The following is a 21,080-nucleotide window of genomic DNA, read 5'->3' on the forward strand; positions in this document are numbered from 1 at the left end:
TTATCTTTAATTTCTTATCCATCTATGCAACTTTCCATTGCCTTATTTCTTCATCAGTAAGGAAAGGTACAGGTTTTTATGCAGTTAAGGTTATGCCTTTATTAGTTCAATCAATCCAGTTAGCATGTTTACCCAGAGTTTAATTGGTTTTTAAGTGCACATTTGAGAACCAATTTGTATGGCAAAGTTCTCGGGACAACCAATCCCCGAGTTGCCTGTGGTCACATGTAGGGAAGGGTGAAAGGCAGAGGTGCCTTACCTGCGGTGGAGGGAAGCGCTGCTGGGAATAGGCAGTTTGCTGGGACTGCTGAGACTGGGGCTGAGGGTACGCAGCCTGCTGGGAGAGCGTCGAGGAGGCTGGCTGCTGAGGTTGCTGCTGCTGGTAGGGAGACTGTGCCTGCGGCTGTGAGTAGGGGGGCTGGCTCTGGGGGTGCTGCTGCGTCGTGGATTGCTGGGAGGGGTATGGAGTTGGGGACTGCTGATGTGGAGGCTGGGATGGCTGCTGGGAATAGGGAGGCTGAGAAGACGGGAGCTGTGGCGGCTGAGACTGCGGCTGCTGCTGATAGGAAGGCTGGGCGTGAGGGTTCTGGGATGGTGGCTGCTGGGAGTAGGGTGGCTGCTGCTGCTGGGGGTGAGGACTTTGCTGGTTGTAATATGGAGTCTGGCCCTGTTGACCATACCCACTGGGGCCTTGTTGTCCATAAGGAGGAATCTGTAGGAAAGGAAAGGATACTTTTAGCACAGACTCTTCTGGATGAAGAAAGGTATTCTGTCAGAAGCTACGCCCTAAGGATGGGTATAGAAAGCAGGCAAGCCAAGCCTCCCACTTAGAAGGCCCATGGTTTCTCCTACCATCCCTCTCTCAACTGAGCCAGGAAGGACAGCCAAGCTGGGTTACAAGTTGGTTTGTTTACAAGTAGAATGCATTCATCCACAGAAAATTTACACTATTTAATATTTGAGCAACTTACAAGAGTTCAAGAGCAGCTGTTTTTACCAATGAACCTACTCTTTTTATCATGGCCTAGACTGTTTTTGTAAGTGCTAGGAATCTGCACCCTAGCCACAACGAATAGTCAACAGCAGCCTGGCTCAGCCAAGTGAAAACTGGGTTTAGTAACCCAGACAGTGTGCAAATCTCTAAGCTACTCGGGCTCTCTTTTTCATTTAGTCTTCATTCAAAAAATATCTGAAAGCCTACCTGTTTACTTGTACTAGGCATGATCCTAGGCACTGGGGATATATTTGGTAAGCAGGCAAAACCAAAAAACAACAAAAAACAACCAACCTAATAATATCTACCCATCTTTTCCTCCGTTTGCTCGTTGGAAAAAAAATCCAAACAAAAGAAAACAAAATAAACAAACAACAAAAAACCCCAAAGTGACAGTATCCTATTTTCTATATTTAAGAGCATACTTTAAAGTCTTAGAAGTAAAGTTAGGTTTTATATTCTGTCCATCACCATTTTCAGTATGAGTATTACTCAAATATAAATGATAGAAAATGCTGTCAAAACAAAAAAATGACAATAAAAAGATAATGGTGCAGATGGCCAGACAAGAGGAGATGAGGGAAATCTTAACATTTATAACAGCACTGTTAGCATCGTTATGGTTCGGTCTTCCCCTTCTCTTCTATTCCCAGTCCCTCCTAACCATTCATTTTGAATCAGCTATATGCTGAAGGCCTTGGGAAACGTGAAGGGTCTTTTCCATCCCCAGGGCTCATGGCATGAGGGGCTTTTCTTGGTAGCAGTGGATAGGTGCCTAGCTGCTGCCTTTCTTCCCACCTTCCCAGAGATCACTACTCAGTGAATACAAGCAGGCCAGCCAGGTCAAAGAACACAGATCTGTACAGCCTGTGGCCAGGGAGTTTTCCTTCAAGCACACAGGGGATGGTACCCACAACCTTGGCCTTGTAAGCAGCCTACTGGAGCCAACTGAGTTAGTTGGTCTATCCTCCTTTCAAGAGATTTAGATGCCAGAGACACATTCTGATTCTATAACTCAAGACCAGATCATGGACAGCAACAAGGGTTAAGGTAACTGGAGTCACCATCTACCTGCTGTGCATAAGAGAGGCCGCCCATGGTACTCTGCGCCCGGCCCTGCATGGCCATCGGGTACCGCTGCGGGGTCTGGGACCCATATGGCTGCCCTGGGTACCCATGTCCTTGCTGCGGTCCTGATGAAGGTCCCTGTTGTTGCGAGTATGGGTTAGTCCCGCCATATGGCTGAGGTCTCATCTTGCCCATCTGATCCATTGGACTGGATGGCTACAAAATAAAAAGCATTTCATTAACCTGAAGCTTTGATAGCCCCTGGCCAATATGAACATAAACCCAAGCGTATAGGTCTGTATGCCACATAGAAAAACAGTTACTGTGAAAAAGTAATGGTACAGACCCAGTAACCTGTGGGCAAGTCACTTAACCTTCCTCAGAACCTTGATTTTATCATTTGCAAAACAAAAATACCACCATGAAAGCGTCTTGTATAAGTGTGGTACTACTTGAGATCCAAGGGAAAAACCATGTATAGAGCAATGAATATAGGTACTCTAGGATGCAGAAAATCAGAACAAAGGCCCTGCAAGCTGGGAGAGGACATTGCTGCTGTATCTTGTTCAACACCACCAAAACTAATGCTTCAATACTGTGGTTGGGAATTCAAATACATAAGCATCTAGATGTTTCCATTCTTTAAATAGTAGAATCCCTTTTCTGCATATCTGTAGACCGTTCATACTATGGCACAAGCACTTAAATTTATGCTTTCTTCCAAATGGGTAACGTGGCTAAGTTACAGTTGTTGAGAGCCTTGGGCATCTCAACTGAAAAGTTCATCTCCTTTAATATTCAAGAGTTTGAATGTGTAAGAAGGATTATAACTTTTGTCTCTTTAAAGGACAAGGCATAGAGGTATACCAATAACGGAAACTCAAAGTACAATTCACGAGTATTTGGCTATACGTATAGCTTTCCTTCAGCTCTTTGAGTGACAAGTTCAATCAGCTCATTCACTTTCTGACATAACTCTACCCTACTGGAGCTACATAGGATAGAGCCCAGCATATTTCCCAGCCAGAGATGCCTACCCATATCGATGTGGGCATGGGGGTGGGGTAGAGGGAGTGTCTCTAAACACCTTAAATAGATACACCCAAGTTGAGAAGTAGGCTTGGACCAGACACAAAACTTGGAAACTAAATTTTAATTTGGGAATGGGCAGTAGATATTAATACCCTGGACCTGAAGATCATTAGCTCTCAAATTAAGAAGGAGTTCAGTAGTTCCCAAACTTTAGCCTGCATCAAAATCAGCTAGAGGGCTTGTTAGAACACAGACTGATGAGACCCACACACCTGGGGTATCTGACTCTGTAGGTTCAGGGTTGGGCCTTGCATACATATCTGTAACAGTTCCCCAGTGATGTTGATGCTGCTGGTCCAGGAGCCACACTTAAGAACTTTAGATTATATCTAGGGTCCCCCTTCCTGTTCCATTATTCTGTAGTTAGTAAATTATTCTATAAGGTGTGTAAGACCTTAAAACAACAACAAAACCCCTCTAAGGGGAGGGAGGCACATTCAGATAGCTGGTTCTCTGTACATGTCTTTCTTGGGGGGCAGAGTACTACATAATTATTTTATAATAGAGGGAAAGTCAAGCTATCATGAGGAAAATGGATAAGACAAAAAGCTACAGAAACTATTCTTCTAGATACCAAGAGGAAAAAAGCTGAGGCAAAATTCTCTTAGGCTACAGCAAAATCTCAGCTAAAAAGGTTAGCAATGATGATGGGAGCACCCTTCAAGTTTCTAAACTACAGTGAATCACAGTAAAACTGTATCCCAAATTACTACTACATGTCAACATTATTAAAGTGTTGTTTCAATCATCCTACATAAGCCATTTTTGTTTAAGTCCTGCCTCTGTGTCAGAAGCTCTAAGAAAGCTCTCAGTCATTAATTTTGGAGCTACACAGATTCTTTTGGGGCTTTTTAGGAAATTCAGATTGAACAACAATTGGACTAGTGAGTAATAAATGGCATGTGGTCTTCCCCAGATACACCTGGCAGTGAAGCCAAAACACCACCAGTCCTCCCCATACAGAGCTCAGGGGCTTACGCAGCTAAGTTATGCCAGATATAACGACCAGATCCTCATCTCATCCCAAACTGCAGCTGCTCTCCATGTGTCTCCCAGGTGACACCCTCTTCCCAGGTGAAGAGACTACATTTACTCAACAGGGAGACCAGCCCACTCTGGGTATCTCTGTCAGTCCAGGTCTCCCCACAACACAAGAGGGGCAGTCATTACCATGGTTACTATGGAGCTTCTAGAGCAGCAGCTATCAACCAGGGCTACAGATCAGAATTTTCTGTGAATTTCACAAATGGAATCTCTAGGGAGAGACGCAGGCACTATAGAGAGTCTGCAAGGGCTTGGGCCCACCCACCCTCTCCACCCCTCAAGATCCTCGGATGATTCAAATGTGTACTACTGAGATCTAGACACACTGTCCGATCAAATTTTCTGTGACAGGTGACTATTAAGTACTTGAAATATAGCTAGTGTGACTGAAGAACTCGATTATTTTTATTTACTTTTAATTAAATTCATATAACCACATGTGGCTAGTGACTATCATATTGGACTCCACAGTTCTAGAGCAATGTTCACAAATCATTTTCACCTTTCCCTGTCCAACAATAGCTACAAACTCCCTGTCTACATCCTGGACACTATCACATAGAAAGAGCAAAGAATGTAGTACATCTACAGACTTGGGTTCAAATCCTAACTCTACCACTGTCTGACCTTGAACACAAGCCCATCTAAACAGTGACTTTTTCATCTAAAACGCACACAACACACTACACCCAGTGCCTGGTATTTAAATGCCCAATAAATAGTAGCCATTATCAATAATGATAAATAGTGCTTCTGCCTGGCTCCAAAGCCCTGCACAATGTGCTCCAGTTCTACACATTTTTTCATTCTCACCCCAAAATTCCCCACATAGATACGAGCCCAGCTCCATGCAATGGTCCCCTGCCCTGCCCTCCTGTCCACAATGGATTCCACCAGCAGAAACCCAACCCTTCAACATGAAGCCACTTCCCATTCTTCAGCACAGTCTGATCTGTCACGTTTCTAAACATCCTATGGCAAATTCAGTCAGAATCATAAGATATGGCACTTAGTTGTCTAATTAACTGACTGCATCTCTCAAGACTACGTTGTAGGAAGCCACAGATCGGGTGTTTTACCTTCAAAGTCGTCCCCCACCCTGCCCCACCACCACAGACCCCAAGTGCAGAGCTAGGGCAGTAGAATTTCGCTGTGCCAGGCTGCCCTACTGTAAGAAGTAGGCAGGGGATACTATGGGGAGAAAGTCCAGATCAAACCCTCGAACCATAGGGTCAGGGGCATACCCTAAACCAGGTTATGACCTTGAGGGAAGAAAAAAAGTGTGGATTGAACTGAAAGAAAAAAGAGGGCAGGGTAGAACAAACAGCTAAGGGGAAACAAGTATACTTCTGAGAAGAATCTTACGCGCCATCCTACACCAGAGAGGTCTTCAAAATTGCAAAGGCATCCCCAAACCCACTCCTTAAAAACAAAAGGCTAAAGGCCAGTTAGTTACCTTTTCCTCCCTCGTATCTAGGGTCCTGCACCCCCAACGGAGGACACCTACTTAGCAGAGGCTAGTTAATAAACATTTCAAGGATCTCTCCATCAACTTTAGGAAATCTTCGCAGCCCAAAAATAAATGCAAATCAAAGAAATTCTTATTCTAAAAATAAAACTAAGACATTTCCCTTTCCTGGACATCAGACTTCTGACCTCCTCTCTTCACCAAAGAGTTCTAATCAACAGAATATTCAGTTTAGCAAACTAAAATATATTCAGTTCAAACAATCTGATTACTCCGATCTCATGTCCAAGTTAAACATTTGCTCATATCAAAAGGGGAGGTAAGTCGGGACCTAACTCATACTTGTGACATTTAAAACCATTGTGAAAGATTTGTGATTTGCAGTTATAGATGAAATGCCATCTTCCAATCTCTCATAACAGAAAAGGGGCTTTAAATCATCACTAATCAGTTTTATTGGAAAAGAGCAATCTCAGGCCAGAAAAATCCCTACTACATGCAAGACAGAAAAGCCAGTATCAGCAGTCTGCAGACACCAAGAAAGAGGCAGGGGATGGGAAACACCAAACTCCGGCTGCAAAGAGCCAGAGATTCCACTCTGGGAATGATGGAGAGGAAATCCTTTCAATGGGAAACCACAGGAGTAGATTTTACCATGATTACACTTCAAAAGCAGAGGCTCTGCCACAAAGACACATAATTGAGAGGAAAATGCTGCCCCCTTGATCAGGGAAGTTGGGCCCCTTGCTGTATATATTCTCCTGCATTCATAAAAACATAAAAATTAAAAAAGGGGGGAAAGAGGCATAAGAAAAAAAATCCACCACCATCCACCACTTATCGCTTTCCAGATTACTGACAAACTGCCTGTCAAATAAAATGCATTAAAAGACACAGTCTAGGGGCATCAAAGCCAAGGAGGCCTAGTAGGCTAGACCTTCCTCTAGCAGGTTGTAGACTGTCCATTGGCATAGAGTCCCCCTATCCTAAGCAGAAAGAATTACATGCCCCTCCAGACCAGTGAGCTAACGGGATCCCTTACAACTTCTTATTGACCCCAAGGAAAGCCATAACAATCCTCAGGTTGCTGGGATACAAGAAACTGGACTTCAAATTCTCCAACTTCTGACCATGACAGATAGAGAAGAGAGCAGAGAAGCCCCCCCCCCCCCACCTCCCCTGCCTCCTGTCAAACTTCCAGGCAGAAAGATACTATTCACCAAAATGTATCACACCATGTTGCAGTGGCACCAAGAAAGACAAACTCAATGTTCTTGAAATGAAAGTCCAACTGAGAAAAGCTCCAGGCTTTTGGTCTCAATCCAAAGACGCAGAAAGGACGTGACCAGGCAGCAACCGTAAGGAGCCAGATTTGGTATCCCAAGACTGGCAAGAACAAGAGGGGAGATGGATGGGCCGGGGCTGCGGAGACGGTGTCCATCAGAAAGCAGAAGTCTTGCCTCCCATTTGTTCTGTCATCCTAAATGCCAACTAGACGGGGCCAGTATAAACTTGGTGCCATACCCTGGAATTTGGACATTTAAATATTATTTCTTACTCCTTGTGTTTTCAATTCATTCCTGGCCAGATTTGTTGTATGACTTTTAATAATAACAATAAAAAAAAAAGCATCCCTGGCTCTTTAACCGAAAGAACCCCCTAATTGATTCCCACAGTAATTAACCTGCATTTTACCTCAGAGAGCGGTAGTTAAGGAAGTCGGCACTGCTATTTATAACTCATCTCAAATTGAGGGCAGACTGCCTAAAATCTAACACATCCCAGCTGTACTCCTGTTTGAACTGGGGCCAAGGGAATTTTTTAAAGCAATCTTGGCACCGAATGAATGACACCAACAGTATGAGAGCGCGAGCGGTTGTGTTGTGGTGACGTAGCACTGGAGGTGGAATGGGAGGGGGCCAGTGTACTGTGATCCCTCTCGTGCACGCCTGCTGCTCGCGAGTCCCAGTACAGTAAGCTGGGAACCGCCCACTGAGAGCCAAACACAGGAAAAGGCTTTTCCTGTGGAACGCCTTGAAGTGAGAAACACATGGCTAATCTGCATAAACGCGAAGCCACACCGCCCCTGCCAGGAAGGTTAGTGCTCGTAATCTCTGGCCATGAAGCTGGCTGCCTGGGAGGACTTGGACTGGCGCCTGATAACCCAGAAAGAGCCGAGAGAGAACAGATGGGTAAGGACCCCGGCAGAAAACAGCCCCGGGTCACGTGACTCGCCACATGGCCCCGCCAGCACAAACTATTGTCTGGCCGCGGAGCTCCCATACAAAGGCACCCGGCCTCAGCTTCCTGTGATTACAGGGACAGGCGGCAGCTGTTGATCCAGTTCCCGTTCGGGACCCTCCCCTGTTGAGGAGCATTCCAGGCGGGGCCAAATATAAAAGGTAAGGACTCTCCCAACCAACGCTTTCAGCTTCCCGCGAGCTCCACGTGGCTCCACTGGGATCCTAGGGTGGACAGAACAGACTCCCCTAAAACGAACCACCCTTTTTACCCTGGTACACATTAGTTAACCAGAAAAAGTCGTTCTCATGGTGTTCCCCTCCCCAGCCACACACATCTGTATCCAAAGCCGCCTCATCCTTTTCTTACTCACTCTTCCAGTATTTCGTGGCTTTGAAAATTGTTCAAAAACCCTTACTCCAACTGAAGAGAAACTGCCCAGAAATCTGTTTAGTTCTATCCCCAGACTCTGCCTCCTAAAGTAAAGAGACTTCCTTCATTTGGGTTTGCGTTTAAACAGGTTTCCTTACTGTTTATGTGACCTAGGACAATAAAACATTCCTTAACTTCCTATTGGCCTCACCAGAGTCATTAAGATTTTCTGAAGCTAAATTGAAGTTGATGATGGGATAAGAAAAATATCTCATCAGACATACCAACACTTGACCCAGGAAATCAAACCCACTCAGCCCAAGATTCTTATTATCCTTCTTAATCTCAGAATCATACCCCAAATTTTCTACTTTACAAGAGATGGGAAACAATTCATTCTAGTTCTAGTTCATTCGCATTCTAAACAAACTGGTCATCTGCCTATGGTGAGAGAGAAATTACCAACATCTACCACTCCGAAGAGACAGGTTTAAAAACCAAATCTTTTCAAATTCCACAAGTGTCCAAGTTGAATATAAATTAAAAACCCAGGGGCGCCTGGGTGGCTCAGTCGGTTGAGCATTTGACTTCGGCTCAGGTCATGATCTCACAGTTCATGAGTTCGAGCCCCGCGTCGGGGTCTGTGCTGACAGCTCAGAGCCTGGACCCTCCTTCGGGTTCTGTGTCTCCCTCTCTCTCTGCCTCTCCCTCGTTCATGCTCTGTCTCTCTCTGTCTCAAAAATAAACATTAAAAACAATTTTTTTTAAATCCAAACTCAATGAAAATCAACCCTATTCTGTTTACAGAAACAATTCTATTTTTTAAAATGTTTATTTATTTTTGAGAGAGAGAAACAGAGCATGAACAAGGGAGGGGCACAGAGAGATGGGGACACAAAATCTGAAGCAGGCTCCAGGCCCTAAGCTGTCAGCACAGAGTCTGATGCAGGGCTGGAACCCACAAACGGCGAGATCATGACCTGAGCCGAAGTTGGCCACTCAACCAACTGAACCACCAAAGCGCCCCTGTTTACAGAAACAATTCTAGAAGATTAGGGCATGCTCCTCTTTGCAGACTAAGTAAGAACTCATTTCAAAGACATCACTTGAAGCACCAGCCTGACCAAACCCCTAAGAGGGGCTGCAACCAGACATCAGACTTGATCTTCCAACCCGTACCTGTCTCTAAAGTGATAGAGAACAAGGTGCCTCTCTCCCTGGCTCAGAGAAATTCAGGCTACTGTGCTCCATCCTTCCAGATCAGATGAACAGAGAAGGCTAACTAAGGGTAGGAAAAAAAAGAGAGACCAAAGGGGTAAGAGTCATTGAATCATCTAGCAAAACTCAAACAGATTATGAGAGCCAACTGTAATAACCACCTCACAGCTGTCCACCCAAAAGAGGCATGCCAGAAAAACCACAACCAGGTGGCTGGTATTTTCTTTATTTCTTCCTGGGTTCCAGAAAGAGTCCTACAAATAATGCAGCTACAGCACCAAACTAATGAACTTATTAACAAATGATCAAGGCTTTCTCATCCAGAACACTTTCAATTAGCCACCTTTCACACAGAAAATGCTCTTCTGTAAATGACAAAGATCACTTTTTTGAAAGACCAAACTTAGCTAACGAATCTCTCCCATTTCCAACGACTTACAAAAGCCTCTGAGAAAACCATACAACTTCCTTTTTTTTTTTTTTTTTTTTTAATTTGAGAGAGAGAGAAAGAGAGAGAGAATCCCAAACAGGCTTCACGCCCATTGTGGAGCCCGATGCATGGGGCTCCATCCCACGACCGCTGGGATCATGACCTGAACCAAAATCGAGAGTTGGACACTTAACTGACTGTGCCACCCAGGTGCCCCAAAACACTAGAAACCATACAACTTCTTGAGAAAGAATTCCTCTTTAGGTACTGCTTCAATCCCAGGGCTCTAAAAACAGTAAGGCCTCAAGAAGATGATTAAACAGGAACTGAAATGCCATCTGACAAAATTCAACATCCCCTTCTATACAATATTTTAATCTCAAGAGTAAGGCAGCAGCACAACATGGTGAGGAGTACTAAGCTCAGAGGACACCTGGGTTCCCATCCCAGTTCTCTGACTGACTCCCTGGGGTGAGCTGGGGGTGGGGAGGGGCAAGGCACTAACCGGGTTGTACCTTAACTTCCTCAGCAACACAATGGAATCCTGCCCTCCAGATTCTGAATCAGCAGCTCTGGGACAGGGCCAAGAATCTCCTCAGGAGATTCTCACGTCCAGTCTAGGAGCATTTGGGCTACATGCCCTCTTTCCCAAACTCCTCCCATCTCCAGCACCAAGTGACTCTAGAACGCAGATGCACATGTCCAATTTCCTTAGCCAAGAAAGGGTCTGAAGAGGGCAGTGCCTGGCCAACAGAGAAACAATCAGGAATGCACCTCAGATTCCCAGATTCCCAAATAAGCAGCATTCTCAGTCAAAGCCAAGCTTTCCTAAATTCCTATACCCGGTCCCTGGATTATCTTGTTCACCTGAACACGTATCACTAACGTACTATATACTTATCTTGTTCACCATCTGTATTCTAGACTAGAATATAAGCTCCAGGAAGGTAAAGATTTGTGTGTAAAACAAACTTTCCTACTTTAAAAGTAGGAAAACTGTCGAAGAGAGAGAGTGAAATTCTAGAGGCCTTGCAATTCCTAACCTTGTTGGTGCAGAGGAAATGCTTTGGCCCTGGGTGGCCAGTCCCACATAATGGTTACGAGCTCTGCCCTGCAATGCCTTCAACTTCTCTGTCTCTCAGTTTCTGCAACAACAGAATAGAGACAATAGTAGTAGCACCCTCAGCGCTGAATGAGTGAGTTGAAACATTAAAACAAAACACTGTTCCTCAAACCAGCAGGATATGCTCTGGCCTCACTATCTCTCCACCAGGTACTCTTTCTTCAGGTATTAGTCTAGCTCTCTTTCACATCAAATAACACTTTAATCTGGTCTTCCCTGGTGAACCCATCTAAAATTTCAATCTTGCACACCTCTTATACCTGGTCCATGACAAATCTTTCTCCTGAGCATGTATCACTAGAACACTCTACGGTTTACTATTTATCTTGTTTAATGTTGCTATCCTAGACTAGAATATATAAGCTAGTGGGTGGGTATGTGTCTAGAAGAACTAGAGGTGGATGTGTGTTTAATTGACTGCTATATCCTCTAGCACCCAAAATGTTAGCTATTATCATCCTACACAAGTCCCAAATTTCTAGAAACAAAGCTTAGCAATCAGAACACAGAAGGTCTGGTCCCCATGCATTCCAGACCAGAAACCCAAAGTGGTCAATTAGAGGTTAACTAACAATCAAATAAATTAAGGTTATACTTTTTATTTATTTTCTTTTAATTTTTTTAATGTTTATTTATTTTTGACAGAGAGAGACAGGGCATGAGTGGGGGAGGGTCAGAGAGAGAGGAAGACACAGAATCTGAAACAGGCTCCAGGCTCTGAGCTGTCAGCACAGAGCCCGACGCGGGACTCGAACTTACAGACTGTGAGATCATGACCCGAGCTGAAGTCGGACGCTCAACCGACTGAGCCACCCAGGTGTCCCAAGGTTATGCTTTTTAAAACAGAGAAAAAAGTATAGGCTTTGACAGGTCACCTCCCTTGGCACCAGAGCCATCTGTAAAACGGGGATTAAAACCTAACAAAGATATGAGACAGCTGAAGTGATTAGGTATGTGAAATGCTCGTTAAAGTACCAGTTCATAAACTATACATACAACAGACATTACTTCTCTCTCTCTACCCTCAATAAGAGGAAGAGCAGAATGGGTTGAAAGCAAAGTTTCAAAGTAAATGCTTAAGAATCAAGAACACACAAGTCAGACATCAAAAGGATTGAGGAGTCCAGTTTTCAAGCTCCATCTACTTTCAGTCTGTTCTCCCAAAGGAATTTGTTCAGTAGCTCCTCCCAAGAATCCTGACAGTAAATAAAGCCCAATAGTTTTCAACCAGGACAGTACTAAATCCCTGAGAAGTGTTTGGAAATAAATGTATCCAAGTGCCTTTTTTTGGTTATCATATCAACTCTGTGGTGCTACTGGCATTTATTACCTGGGGAGCAGGATGCCAAATGTCCTGCAATGCATCTCCACACAAAGAAGAGCCTCGATGAGAAACAATGGACTCTAGCCCATTACAAGTCCAATCTTAGATGGAGAATTTCCTGTAACACTTGACCCTGGAGCAGTGAAGGGAAAGGGAATCAGAACTGGCCAGTACCCATCCCAAGAGCCCAACATTACAAAGTCACCCAGTAGCCATGGTAATCATAAATAAAAATTTACTTTTAAAAATGGTTGGAAGATAATTTACTGAATGAATGTGATACTTCTCCTCCAGTGCTTATTACAATTTAATTATGGTTATTTGTGATTATTTACTTACATCTTTCCCCACTAGAAAGTACTCCATGGAGGCAGAAATTATGAATCCCATGTTCACAACACAGTGACTGATACATTGTAGAAGCTCGGGAAGTATTTGTTGAGTTACTGTAAGCAATTGGCAAAAGGAAGGTAGGCACTCACAGGTTTTCCAAAAAAAAGTTCTGCCATTAAGATTTATTACACTGGCAAGTCCCACTATCGTATGCTTCAAAGTCAGTAACAGGACTGGGTAATTAAGTGAGCCAAAAAAATGTTATTATCCCCAAAACTGAGAAACGGGGAATATGATCAAAGTCTAGGAAATCTTGATGGTGTGCAAGAAAGATCGGCTGGGATACTGCATCCCAATATATGCTCAATAATTAAAAACAATGGGCAGATCTTGCTACCCACATAAGGTGGGATGGATTGACACCAGGAAAAGGTACTTCCTCCCACAAACCACCCTTTGGTGTTTCTAGGAGGGAAAGGACCTTGTGGATGGACCACAAGCCCAACTGAGTGGTGCAGTTTTTAGACATTTTCTGCCCTGCTCATTTGTCGTTTATCATTAAGTCATATGGTACACTTAAGGAATACACGGAGAGGCAAGGGTCATGTAACCTTACAGAGATTCACCCAGGAGGGTACACAGCAACTTATCTTTAAGTTTATTTATTTTTGGGGGGCGGGGGGGAGAGCGCACACAAGCGGGAGAGGGGCAGAGAGGGAGAGAGAGAACCCCAAGCAGTCTCCACGCTGTCAGCACAGAGCCTGATGCAGGGCTTGATTCCACTAACCGTGACATCACGACTTGAGCCGAAATCAAGAGTCAGCCCAGCCGACTGAGCCACCGCAGCAACTTTTCAATAAAGTTCAATAGAGATAACACTTCTAAATCACACCTACTTCTGACCTAGTTTCTAAAATACTCCTCCTTCTTCCATATTAAACTGCTTTGCAGATAACTGCTCAAAAACAAAAAAAAGGCAAAGGCAAAAACTGCTCCTAGTCATAAAACTTTAAGGCCTCATTTGCTTTCTCTTTAAAAAGCTCTCCTTTTCCCCACTCCTTTTATTTTATCTATAACTCCAAACTTGGACTGGTCTTGCATGGGTTATATAAAAAGATCCTAAATTTCTCTAAGTGCACAGTTCTACATCCTGCCAAAATTTCTCCTTCTGTACTATAAAAGGTGTCTGTGACACATCATTGAGCTGTAGGAACTTGATTTACATGCAGTCGGAGATTCCGTCTGTCATCAATCCAATCAAGTCCTGTATTTCAGTAAAGACACTGAGAAGCAGCAGCAATGCCACTGTGTTTATTTAATTCCTAGTGCTGCCTTGGACCACTTTCCAAAAATGCCAGTCTCTCACCTGGTCCCCCTAAGTTCACTCTGAACTGTAACAGGCACGATCAAGTAAGTTAAAGAATGGCCCAGGGCACAGCCAACCTTACTAAGATTATAGTGCCTCCAAATCTTCAGGCTTTTTTAAGGTCAACAATTCCCTGAATGAAAAGCCAAGAGTCCCGTAAATTGTCCAGTTCTTTTCAAAGCTCCAAAAGTACATTGGTACCAACCCTCTCTACACCACTGTTCACACAAATGTGTATAGGAGACCCTGGCTTCATCATTTATACTAGAAATACATTGGACCAGACCGATGTTACCAGCTGTCTTTTCTGAAGCTTATTTGTCTCTCCTCTTTATTTGTTATCTCTGGCCAGTATAATCAAATTGAGATGTGTACTTGGCATGCTAAGTTATGCAAATCTAGCTAAAATTTATCTCTTCCTCACCCCCTTACCCCCAAGTGTGTTTGGCTCATACACTTTTATTCAAGGCACACAGAATTTCCTTTTGGTGAATGTGTCTGGGTGGATGAACCCAGCTATCTCAATCTCATTTTATTTTAAACCAAAATACCATAATGAGACCGCATATTGGTCACTTGAGGTTTTATGCAGGGGTTTTAAAGAAGCCGATTCAAAGCTGCGCTGGGAAAGCAGAGAATTCAAATCACAGACCAGAAAGAAAAACAAAAATGTTACAAATCTGTCATGTCCCAACACAACCCCAAAAACAGATCAAGGAGGGCTAAGAAACAGTCTCCAGACCAAGGCAATAAAGTGGGAAGAGAGAGCAGAAGAGGTAGAGATCATTTAGGAAAACTTCTGTTTGTTAATTAGATAAAGGCACTGGCTGCCGCTAGTTAGCCAGGCAACTCCAACAGAGGTATACAGATACCAGGAATTTTTACTAAAATGCTGTTGATCTGAAAGTGGTATAAGTTGCATCTCCAGTACTTTTAAAAACATTTAAGCAGCTCTGGTGTGGTAAAGTTACGGAGGCCTCCATGTGCTCTGTGTTCTGCTAACGGAGTTACACACCAGAGGACAGAATGAAAAAGAGGAAAAAAAAGAACAGAGAAAATAAAGCTATAAGGCAGAGGGACGACAAAATGAGTTTAAAACACACACACACACACACACAAAGAACATAAAACTCCCTACTGGAATTTTTGTCTGTGCATACAAATGTTAAATCCCAGATCAAACTGTCAGCATACTGCCTCCTGAAAGCCTCAGCCTTCATTGCAGCCGGGTCACAGTTGATCTCCGCTTCAGTCCTCAGGCAGGAAGGAAAAGAGGCCTGGTACAAGGAAACTTGCTTGTATTGGGGACGATACAGAAACCACATCAGGTTTTCAGAAAGCACAGGTGTACCAGAACACTGGTTCTCCACTAGGTCTTTTGCATGGTTACTGTTTATTATCTGACCATTTCTCTAACTTCCATTTCTGGGTCAAGTACAATCATTATTTATTACATACAACTAGGGACAGGTCTTGGCTCAAATGTCCACCCCTTAGAGAGACATCATCTACTTCAAAGATGGGCGATTTGTCAGGAGTTGACTTAATGGGTTTATTTGCTAGGACTTTAAGACAAGAGACACAAGGAAAGGAAAAATCACAGTACAACTGGCTAGCCACTGGGGCTCAGGTGAGAGTGGGAGGGAGGTCTTTGAGGATGACCTGAGAGACCAGCAGATCACTGAAGGTCCTGTTCTCAGATCACAAGCCATCATAAGCAGAAGGGACATCATGGTGTTTAATTAAAGCTTTCCAAACTGGCATCTACAAGAATCACTTTCTTAAGCAATTTACTTGGCTGGTCATACCTGGAGACCACAGGTCACCATCCTAAAATTATCTTTTCCACCTTCATCAAACAACCAGTACCACAGATTCAGATTATCCTCATGCTACATGTCACCAAAGAGCTAAGAGAGAGAGAAATGGAAGGCAGGGAGTCCCCAAGCCCTATAAAGAAAACAGACATTTTCTGTCACTAGAGTTTATCATTACTGCATAATAGAAGATCCATCTCAAAAGTATTTCCTTTCTTCTCCCCCAACCCCAAGCACTTTTAACCTTTTCTGTATCCAGTAACTCTTTCACATCTTGGGAGAAACACATACATCTGAAATATTAGCCTATGGTGCAGTCTGGAAGAAGCCCCTCAGGTAATTCTGATGGACTCTAGCCCAGTTGAGCATAGATGCATAAATCCGGTAGTTCTAACTTGGGCCTGCATCACAATGGCCTGGAGGGTTTGTTCAAACAATGCTAAAGTTTTGGATTCAGTAGGTCTAGATGAGTATTTGCATTTCTAAACAGGGCCCAGGTAATGCTGAGGCTAATGGTTAGGGACCCCCCACTCCCCATCCCCTGGAGAACCACTGCACAAATCTGTCTCTCAAACTGACAACAGGTACTTAGTAAAATTTGTTGGTTTTTTTCTTTTAAGTATTAATATAACTTAGATGCAGCTAAAAACTATGGGATAGCTTTTTTTTTTTTTTAAGTTGATTTATTTTGAGAGGGAGAGGGAGAAAAGGGCAGAGAAAGAGGGGGAGAGAGAATCGCAAGCAGGCTCCATGCTGTCAGAACAGAGCCCTACATGGGGCTCAATCTCCCGAACTGTGAGATCATGGACCTGAGCCGAAATCAAGAGTCAGACACTTAACCAACTAGCTTTTAATTCAGTGAAGATCAACAACAGTCTTTAACCACCAATACTATCCCCCTCTCAAGCAGGGGCCTCTACCAACCAGGAGTCATGTTCAAATTTTATTTGATAATAGTATTTTCACATATCTCATTAATATTTATTGAAGCCTGCAAGGTATACTTTTCCTCATTACACAGTTGAGGATACAGATTCAGAGAAGTGACTTGCCTAAAGTCACACAGCCTAAGGGAACTTTAAACATTGGTTTTAGAGCTGACTCTTCTAGGAAACTCTGTATGAGGCACTTAATCTTTGTGTTCACTTTCCCCAAGTGGAAATTAAGACAATAATCTTTGCCTCTCCTGCAAGTGCTCCAAGTCATAGAAAGTAAAATCACTCTGCAAATATTTTTGTAATGCAAGTTACTCTCACTTAGATCAAAGTGAAGAAGTCTATTTTTGAGCCTCAATCCACCACCCACCCACCCCCAGCCCACCAACACTCTCAAAGACCCCTCCCGAAAAGAAAGTGGCCTGAGGACCAAATGCTGCCAACTCTTACACTGGGATCACATGGCCACTCATCAGAAACTTAAATAAAATTCTAAATGGACAGAAATCTAGGCATAATGTAAAATTGTAACTTTTCAGTCTTTCACCCCATTTAAGAGGTCTGGGCCATTGCAAAAATAATGTCCCAATAAGCCTTTGTGTTAAAACATTTATTTTAGAGAAGCAAATTTAGTATTTTACTTTACAACTCTAGAGAATCAGACAAACCTTGATTCATATCAGAACTCTACCTTTTACTAGCATATTGCCCTAGGGCAAATTTCTCATTTTTACTGTTTCCTCATGTGTAAAGTAGGAGGAGTAACAATAGAAACCCACCTCTCATGGTTTTGAAAATTAAATCAGTAAATTCATGGAGAGACCCAGCATAGAGCTTGCACATTGTAAGTGCTCAAATGCATGGTTGCTATCATTAATACTCACCCTCAACATGCCATCATTTGAAAATTTGGATCTCAGTGAGGCTTTCAGCCTATCCGTAGCCCAGGACACAGTTACGGATAAACTACCTATAGAATTGTTCCCTCAATCCTTTATAGTAGAATTATCTTTGGCAATCAGATTCCTAAACAGATAAAAAGTTAGAAGTCTACCACTGTTGGACCAACCCAAGAACTCTACCACCTTCGTAACAGAGGAAAAAAGAGAGAAAGCCATCTGTATGCACCAGGCAAGACACAGCAACAAACAGCAATTAATTCCCAGTATTAGGTGACTTGTTCGCTAAGGACAAGAGAAAGCCATAATAAGGTCCACCCAGAGAGAGGGGGAAATCACTGTGCAAGAAGAGGCCGAACACATACTTGTTTCCTCTAAAAGGAAGCAGCCATGCACTTCAATCATCTACCACGTGGCTGAACTCACACTTTTCTTAAAGTACACCGGCATAAGTCAGTTGAGAGTAAACAGCTGGACCCAGATGCACTCATGCCCAGCAAGCAAGTTGTGACCTCAAGGGAAACAGGAGGCAAAATAAAAAACACAAAGTACACGGCAAATGGGTTTTTAAATGACTGGTATCACACCAACCCCTAAACTCCCCTGCTGCAGTCATGCTGGTGCTAGATCTTGAGCAGGGAGTTCCTTTTAACAGAGATGTCTATAAACAAGCAAGCTGAAAGCTAACAAGTTTAAGAGGGAAAAAGCATACAAAAATCTTGGCTGCTGGTGATGAGCCACAGAAAATCATAAATGTGCCCGTGCCAAGGGAGGAGGAAGTCTAATATCTAACATTGCAGACTTGGGAACCCAGAAGCAACGAAGCCATAAGGAAGCCCAAATGTAGAAGAGGAAAAAAAGCACATGGCACATTTCCTCTTCATATGGGTGGCAATTTAAGCAGCACTCTGGGCCTGCAGAGCCCATAGCCCCAGTGCCCCAAGCTCCTTAGTATTTCATATCAACATTAACTTCCTGGAGGGCGACAAAAATCTGTCCTGGATTACTGGGTGATTTCTAATATGTACCATAACCAACACTAAGTCAACATTTTAGGGATCAAATTTCCTACTCTGCAGCATGTTGGAATGCATTCTTGGCATTAGACTGCTCATTGCAGTACACCCTTAGAAAATGCAGAAGCCACTGGTAAATAAAGACTCAACTTGTCCCAAGACTATCTTCTAGTATGCATAAATGACTAACAAAAACAAATGAAAGTTCACTCAGATGTCCTTTTACATTCAACAAAAACTAATTCCATCCATTTGAATGGCGGGGGGGGGGGGGGGGGGGAGAACCACAATTTCAGGGAAGAATACTCAAGATAGTTAATTCCACATTCACCCTAACTTGGATTCCTCTAAAACTTAGACAGACTAAGGAGTTCATCTCAAGCCCCTAGTCACCAGCTATCCATGGCAGATGAACCACTGTGCCCTAATTCTGAGTTACTGGAAATTTGCTTTGCCAAATGCCAGAGTATTTTCTAAACTAGAATCTGTATTTAAGACTCCACTCCGTACTTGTATTCTGGAACAGTGTAACCTATCCTTCTCTTCCAGGTGAAAGCCCTGTAGCAGCCTGGCACTGGACTCTCTATGCATTTTCAGCTGTTAAAGCATCCACTTACAGTCCTTGAAAAGTGCCAGAAATCATGTGTGTTCCAATCACACATGGATCAGCAGGTAAAGAGAAACCAAAATCACTACATTGCAGAGGCTCCCATAAGGAATAAGCATGTGTTTGCACCATTTATGAGCTTCTTGGCCACAGCCAACCTAATCAAAAACAATATTAAAGGCCATTTCTGTGAACAGATGGGCAAACTGTGTACATGCAGGCTTATCCACCCATCAACCCTCAATAGAAGGTCTCATCCAAGCAACTCAGCTTCAGCACAGCTCCCAACTCTTCAGAAATAGCAGCAGCCTAAGTGTCTGGACAGGTACTTCACGACTCTTGTTTTGCTTAAAAAAACTCAATTAACTCTACCAAAAAGAAGAAGAAGAAGAAAAACAGGCTCTCCAACCAAAGTTAAACCACCGTCACTGCAGAGTTGTCCAGGGCACACAACTCTGAAGGTGACACAACCTTCCAAACCCGAAATTACTACAAAAGAGCCCCTGAACTGGCCAAGAACTTGGCAGGTTGTACTAAAGGCCCCACATAACCACAAGAACCACTAAGACCCTGGAACCACTCTCACGGAATTTTACAGTTACAGTCCAAATTCTCAAAGTCACTAGAATGAGACAAGTACAGGTCTGGGGAGGGTTGTGTAGTTTGGATTCTATAAAGCCCATGGAACTCAGAGTAGCGGTATGAAAAGGCAAATTAATATTTTAACTTTCCCCCTCTTGAACATTAAGCTTCACAAATCATTGCCTCTGAAAAGCTGTCCCAGGTTAACCTTGCCCAACTCTGATTGCTCCTTATTCTGGAATTCCTTCAGCCCATACACTTAGGTTGGTCTATACCCATTTATAAAACCCTGCTTTGCAAGTTTTCCAGATGTATGCACATAAGCATGCTTCACCAAGAAAACGAAATTCCTCTGAAGCAGATACTGTCTCTTTTAAGTCCCTTCCTAATATCTAACTGGTGTGTTCACATAGGGCTATTTCCTATTTCCATTTGAATCTCCAAATCCCCCTGAGCTAAAAATTATACTCTCAGCAATGAGCCTCATGTTCTAATATCCTTACCACCACACTGACAAAGGCCTGGGCAACCACTGTCTGTGTCAACGCAAGTTTTTGAATTTTGTTTTAAAACAAGCTGATAGCCTTTGGTAAGTCAGCAGAACCTAAAAATTATGGTCAGGGCCATAATGACATTCACATTCCTTACTGCTATGCTAAATCAAAAAGACACTTGCAGGACTCTGGTCTATAAAAACACTTCTTGGGGCACCTGGGTGACTCAGTCAATTAAGCGTCCGACTTCAGCTCAGGTCATGATCTCATGGTTTGTGGGTTCAAGCCCCGCATCGGGCTCCGTGCTAACAGCTCAGAGCCTGGAGCCTGCTTCAGATTCTGTGTCTCCCTCCTTCTCTGCCCCTCCCCAACTCACACTCTGTCTCTTTCTCTCAAAAATAAATAAACATTAAAAACACTTCTTGTAAAGAAAAGCGGTGTCAGAGTCAGTGGATTTTGTTTAAAAAGAGATTTTTAGAAGATAAATCTGGTTATCTCACAAGGCTACCAAACCAGAGTACCACAGGCACACAGCTAAAATACTTCTAAAATATTTCTTCCTCCACAAAAAGAATGTTTCACTGAAGGAACTCAGAAATGTTTTTAATCCTAAAATGGCAATTTCAAAAACAAAGATTGAATCTATCCATATAACCC

General features: G+C 43.3%; 1 protein-coding gene and 1 long non-coding RNA gene across 4 annotated transcripts in view; one reads left to right on the top strand and one right to left on the bottom strand.

The window, feature by feature from the left end:
- The window catches only part of ARID1A (AT-rich interaction domain 1A), a 70,656-nt gene that overhangs the window by 42,363 nt on the left and 7,213 nt on the right, over positions 1–21,080 (bottom strand). For 2 of the 3 annotated variants that reach the window (XM_058718498.1, XM_058718497.1), the window contains exons 2-3: positions 2,066–2,278; positions 260–712 (exon numbers count right to left, since the gene is read on the bottom strand). In XM_058718498.1, the coding sequence (XP_058574481.1) occupies positions 260–712; positions 2,066–2,278 (666 nt within the window). Of the gene's footprint in view, positions 1–259; positions 713–2,065; positions 2,279–3,366; positions 3,424–21,080 lie in introns of those variants that run through there. The other variant, XM_058718499.1, reaches the window with a different exon arrangement.
- Positions 7,969–8,478, top strand: LOC131505211 (uncharacterized). The gene is made up of 2 exons (XR_009258312.1): positions 7,969–8,068; positions 8,289–8,478. It is a non-coding gene; the product is annotated as an uncharacterized LOC131505211 (long non-coding RNA).

This window comes from Neofelis nebulosa, chromosome 2 (assembly GCF_028018385.1).
Source record: "Neofelis nebulosa isolate mNeoNeb1 chromosome 2, mNeoNeb1.pri, whole genome shotgun sequence".
Lineage (NCBI taxonomy): Eukaryota > Metazoa > Chordata > Mammalia > Carnivora > Felidae > Neofelis > Neofelis nebulosa.